The sequence below is a fragment of the Pteronotus mesoamericanus genome, unplaced genomic scaffold (genome assembly GCF_021234165.1).
Source record: "Pteronotus mesoamericanus isolate MK-2021 breed Mesoamerican mustached bat unplaced genomic scaffold, CSHL_Meso_final scaffold_167, whole genome shotgun sequence".
Lineage (NCBI taxonomy): Eukaryota > Metazoa > Chordata > Mammalia > Chiroptera > Mormoopidae > Pteronotus > Pteronotus mesoamericanus.
Window position 1 is genome coordinate 20200561 of NW_026555308.1, and position 6177 is coordinate 20206737.

Genomic DNA, 6177 nt, shown 5'->3' on the forward strand with positions numbered 1-6177 from the left:
TAGGCATTTTATTTTTCCTGCTTGTTGGAAAGTGTTGTAATTCTGTTCCTTGAATTTAATTAGCCAGGCATTTTTTTTTTCACACATCAGTTTGAGGGAGCTTGCTACACAGTAGAGTGTGTGTGTGTGTGTAAGAGAGAGAGAGAGAGAGAGAGAGAGAGCCCAGTACAGTCTAGGCTCATATCATGATACTGAACTACTCCTTCTTAGTTGGTAGAGAGTGGGTGCTTGGCCACCCCAGCCCCACCCCCTGGGCCTCCCAACTGCCCCAAACTCCCACAGTTCAGAACCAAGAGGGGTACCACCTGGAACAGCAGGTGCTCCCAGAGTACCCCCTAACTGCCCCTTCCGGTGCTGAGGTTGACATCTGTTCTAATTGAGCAATGCCCAAGGCACTCTGCTGGGTAAATAAATATTGTGAATGTCTCCCCTGGAATTCTTACAAGCAAGTCAATATCCTATAGTGTGAGTGAGGCAAAAGGTGCAAAGACTTCTCAAGAGCTTGAATTACTAGGGAACCTCCTCAAAGTTTGGAAACTTAAATATTCTTTTCAAATGCTCAATTACTCCTAAACTCCTCTGGTTCTAAATGATTGTTTACATTTTTAATAACTTTATTGAGGCATAATTTACACACCAGAAAATTCACTTGTATGGAGTGTACACAATTTAGTGGTTTTTGTAAATGTAGGGATTGTGCAGACATCACCACGATCTGATATTAGGACATTTCCATTACCCCCCAAAACATTCCTCCCAACCATTTTCAGTCATTTCCCACTCCCATCCGCAGCCCCAGGCGAGCCAACCACTAAGTAGACTTCCTGTCTCTGCATATATTTTATTTTTTTTAAATTTGATGTCAAGTTCAAGCATTTAATTTTCTATCGAAAGACTACCAAAAGTGAGTTGTTATGTCTGTGTTCTCTTGAAGTAAAGCTTACCTGCATCGTGGCCGGGTTATTTAAATTGAAACAAGTAAGTTCTGTGGCTGTCACCTGTGTCTTTTGTGACTCACAGCAGCTAAATTATATACTTTCTGTGCTCATTCCCTTCTCTGACTTCAAAGTTCTCTTGAGAATCAAATGAAAAAAATATCTGTTAAATGCAAATATACTTTCAAATCATTCTTGTTTAAACAAAATGTGGCAAATAGAGCTACCTGTTGAACTTCACCAAAGATGTCTTTTGTTTGGCTCATATACCTTTTAAAAATGGGAATTAGTTGCCAATATTAAAAGCCAGGGACTTTTTCATGAAAATCGATTTCCAGGTTTTCTTTAGAAATCTGAAGCTCTGGCCTCGGAGGGCCCATCACCCTCTGGCAGCAGTGTGCTGCGGTGAGAGTCAGCTGTCCCTCTCTGCAGGGGCGGGTTCCTCTCCGGTAACCACGCCTCCTAGCCGCTTTATCTCTCCCGTGTATCATCATGCTTTTGCTGTTGTTTTTCTAATAGTAGAGTTAAAAGAAAAGTGAAATGTATTTGTCTCCATGTCTCTATCAAAAGTGGGAAAAAGAAAGATAGACCAAGAAGGCCGTGTATTTCAAGAAAAGTGGGAGAGAGCATATTTCTTCGTGGAAGTGCAGAATATCCCTACGTGTTTAATATGCAAACAGAGCATGTCTGTGTCAAAGGAATACAACCTAAGACGCCATTATCAAACCAACCACAGTAAGCACTATGACCAGTATACTGAGAAGATGCGTGACGAGAAGCTTCATGAGTTGAAAAAAGGACTCAGAAAGTATCTCTTAGGGTCATCAGAAATTGTGTGTCCTGAGCAAAAACAAGTATTTGCAAATGTGGGTCAAAATGAAAATGCTGTGGTGCAGCCCGTAGAAGATGTGACTGGGAACTTATGGGAGAAGTTGCGTGAAAAAATCAAATCATTTGTGGCATACTCTATTGCAATCGATGAGATCACAGATATTAATAATACCACTCAGTTGGCCATATTCATCCGTGGTGTTGATGAGAATTTTGATGTGTCAGAAGAACTTTTGGATACGGTGCCTATGACAGGTACAAAATCTGGAAATGAGATATTTTTGCGTGTTGAGAAAAGTCTTAAAAAGTTTAATATCGACTGGTCAAAATTAGTAAGTGTGGCCTCAACTGGCACCCCTGCCATGGTAGATGCGAACAATGGACTTGTTACAAAACTTAAGTCCAAGGTGGCAATGGTTTGCAAGGGTTCAGATCTGAAATCCGTTTGCTGCATTATTCATCCGGAATCACTTTGCGCTCAAAAGTTAAAGATGGACCACGTCATGAATGTGGTAGTTAACTCTGTGAACTGGATATGTTCCCGTGGACTGAACCATAGCGAGTTTACAACTTTGCTTTATGAACTGGACAGCCAATATGGCAGCCTCCTATACTACACAGAGATCAAGTGGCTCAGTCGTGGGCTGGTGTTGAAAAGATTTTTTGAATCGTTGGAAGAAATTGATTCCTTCATGTCATCCAGAGGAAAACCCCTTCCTCAACTGAGCTCTCAAGACTGGGTCAAAGACTTGGCCTTCTTGGTTGATATGACGATGCATCTGAACACTTTAAACATTTCTCTCCAAGGGCATTCACAAATTGTTACACAAATGTATGACTTGATTCGGGCATTTCTGGCTAAACTGTGCCTTTGGGAAACTCATCTGGCAAGGAATAATCTGGCCCACTTTCCCACACTGAAATCAGTTTCTAGAAGCGAAAGTGATGGCCTGAACTACATTCCCAAAATTGTGGAATTAAAGACTGAATTCCAGAAAAGACTGTCTGATTTCAAACTCTATGAAAGTGAACTGACCCTGTTCAGCTCCCCTTTCTCTGTGAAGATCGAGAGCGTGCATGAAGCGTTGCAGATGGAGGTTATTGATCTACAGTGCAACACAGTGCTGAAAGCCAAATACGACAAGGTGGGAATACCAGAATTCTATAAATACCTCTGGAGTAGCTACCCAAAATATAAAAACCACTGTGCAAAGATTCTCTCCATGTTTGGGAGCACCTACATTTGTGAACAGCTGTTTTCCATTATGAAACTGAGTAAAATGAAATACTGCTCCCAGTTAAAGGACTCACAGTGGGACTCTGTCCTCCACATCGCGACATGAAGAACATGCTTCCGGCAATTCCCCATGGGATGTAACACCAGAATCCTCTAGGCCCATGGGATTTTGAGATAGGGAAATGAGTTATTAAATGTTTCTGTTTTTCAATGTTTTTCATTATAACTTGGAAACATAATTTACAGTATCATACTTGTTTTTTTAATGATATTTTATGCTTCACTATAGCCCAGTAAAAATCAAGAAAGTTTTCTTGTATTTCTAGGAGTTGACTTTTCTTATGCCTGGCCCGTGTCACTCATTCACATACTTGCTTGATGCCTGTAGCCCTTGGGGATGGGATCTCCAGGTTTAAATAAGTCAATAGAGAACAGAGGTAGGTGTGTGTATTCATTGAGGAGCACATATGCACACACACTTATCCCCACCCACCCTTTCAGGTGACGTCCCTTGTGACCTAACATGATTCCAAGTTTAAGTAGAGTTGGTTGGAAGCATATTCACAGACTGTAATGTTCCCGTGTTATCAGTCTGCCTCCACAGGAACCCAGAAAGGTAGGGCTTAAAATGGAAAGCCCCAAAACTAGTAACATTTGCCTTAAAAAGGCAAAGAAAGTTGAGCCCTAGCCCTATTTGTATTTTTAGCTTTATTTTGAAATAATTCAAATGTATAGAAAAGTTACAGAAATGAAAATAATATGCCTTTTAGCCAGATCCTCATATTGCAGCATTTTACCCCTATGTTTTATCACTTGTTTGCTTTCTCTCCCTGTCTCTCCTATGTGTACAACATTGCCTACAAGTGTATAAATGAATAACTGTAACATGTATATACAGGTCTGTGCATAATTTTTTATGAACATTTGAGGGAAAGTTTTATACATCATTTACCTCTAAATACTTTATGGAGTATTTTCTAAGAATAGGGATATTCTTGCTCTGACCAGTGTGGCTCAGTTGCTTGGGTGTTGTCCCGCAAAGAGAAAGGTCACCGGTTCAACTCCTGGTCAGGGTTCATGCCTAGGTTGCAGGCCTGGTCCCCATTGGGGCATGTGCGAGAGGCAGCCAACTAATGTTTCTTTCCCTCTCTTCCTCCCTCCCTTCCCCTCTCTCTAAAAATAAATAAATCTTTTTTAAAAAATAGGGATATTCTCTTAATATTACCAGGATTTAATTACCAACTCCAGTATATTGGACGTTGATGTAATACTTTCATCCATTTTACCATCCATACTCCAATTTTGTCAGCTGATCCAATAATGCCCTTTGTTTTATAGCATTTTCCCCCTGGCAGGTTGTCACTTGAAAGCACGCGCGCCTGTGTGTGTGTGTTTGCGTGTGTGTGTGTGTGCCGGTGTTCTTAGTCTCTGCCGTTGGTATTAGTGACCGAAAATTGTGAATACTCTCCAGGTTATAGGAGTTAATCTCACTAGGGCGCTAACAGGCTTACGATTCTGACCTGATGACCCACTCAGGAAGCAATGGGGAAGAAGGCTTTAGTAAAAGTGAGGGGAGGCTGCAGGAGGGAGAGACCCACCCCCAGGTGGTTACCAGACAAGGCACCCAGCCCCCACTGGAGCCAGAATGCTTGTCCTCAGGCACAGGGGAAATGGCCCAACCCTGGCAGTTCCCGTCATTGGAAGGTTGACTGCAGGTACAGCTGGGTCCCGCTAGCTCAGAGGCTTACTCCCTGGAGAAGAGATCCAGGGTAGACTGGTTTAGGTGGGGGTGGGAAACCAGCTCCTGGTACCTCTTAGCAGCTGTGGACGGACCCCGGATATCGGAGGTGGGGCCCTGCATTAACCAGACTGGCCTGAGATTTGGGATCTTGAATAATCTGCAAACACGGGTTGGTCAGCAGGGAAAGCTCAGCCTCTCCATTTTAGGGACAAGCAGCTGAGGCTCAGAGTGGTTGAATGGCCTGCGCTGGTCACACACCCAGTAGAGGAGTCTTCAGGATTCACACCGAGGCTTGTGTGACTCCAAAGTCGGTGTTCTCTTTCCTTTTCTAAGTGGCTACTGTGCCTGACATGGAAACCTATTGTACAGCCTCAGCTCGTCGTCTGTCATGTGTGTGGCTCCCTGATGGTTAGCCTATTGGTGACAGGCAAGGGACAGCCGGGGATGCCTTCTCTAGACTGGACCATGTGTGGGGTGCTTTGAACTAATTCCTAAGGTCCCTAGATTCCTTCACCTGGCAGTGTGTGTTGGGACCTGGGTGGCTTGACCAGCACTGTCACTCATGTGACTGGGGAAAATGATTGCACAAGCAGGGTGGTTTCCAGGGTCATGGTGATGCAGGGGCTACGAATGGGAGCACTTTGGGGAGCTGTGGTCACAGAGATGGGGAAGGCTCAGCCCAGGAGCTGGGGCCTGGATTTGGTGGGTCCCTGTCAGTCCCTGGGGCAGGGGTGTCCTGCATCTGCCCCAAGGCCCTGTATTCCCACCCAGGGTGGGCAGGGGAGCTACTTACTCCTCCAGCATAGGAGACGACGTGAGGGGCTGCGGAGGGCTCTGGAAGCTGCCCCGCATCACGCTGTCTCCTCTGAGTGTCCCTCAATCGCAGCACCGCAGGGTCAGGATAATGTGGTGGGTCCGGTATGGCTTTGGAATCAGAAAATGAAATCCCAGCTCCACCTCCCAACTCTGCCACCTACTTTCCCTGTTACCTTAAACAAATCAGCTATATTTTCTGAGCCCTGGTTTTCTCATCCCTAACGCACCTACCTGACAAGATTGTTGTCAGAACTAAAGATAATGTAAAGTGCCCAGCACTGTGCTTGGACTCAAGGAAACTGGCTGCACAGACAGTGTAGGCCTAGCTTAGACCCCGGCACCTGCCACACACCCACCCAGCAGCACCCTAGTCTGCTCCCTGTGCATGGCAGAGGCCTGCAGGGGTGCCCTCCGGACCTCGGGCACACCCACTACCAGGGTCCTCCACGCCAGCGTGCTGTTGTGGGGCCAGCACACCACCACCTCCAGGGAACAACAAACACAGAAAAACATGGGGGAAAGCACTTTACCTTGAAGAAAAAAAAACTAAAAATTATTAAAGTAAGTATTTTATCTTATACTGTATTTAAGTTTTTTTAAGTTACAATTGCAACTGA

At 44.6% G+C, this 6177-nt stretch overlaps 1 protein-coding gene across 1 annotated transcript in view; it reads left to right on the top strand.

Moving 5' to 3' along the window:
• The window catches only part of LOC129083758 (general transcription factor II-I repeat domain-containing protein 2B), a 69489-nt gene extending 66198 nt beyond the window's left edge, over window positions 1–3291 (top strand). The window contains exon 16 of the mRNA XM_054589702.1: window positions 1506–3291. Coding sequence (XP_054445677.1) covers window positions 1506–3109 — 1604 coding nt within the window. The 3' untranslated portion in view covers window positions 3110–3291. The remainder of the gene's footprint in view (window positions 1–1505) is intronic.
• The last annotated feature ends 2886 nt before the right edge of the window (window positions 3292–6177 follow it).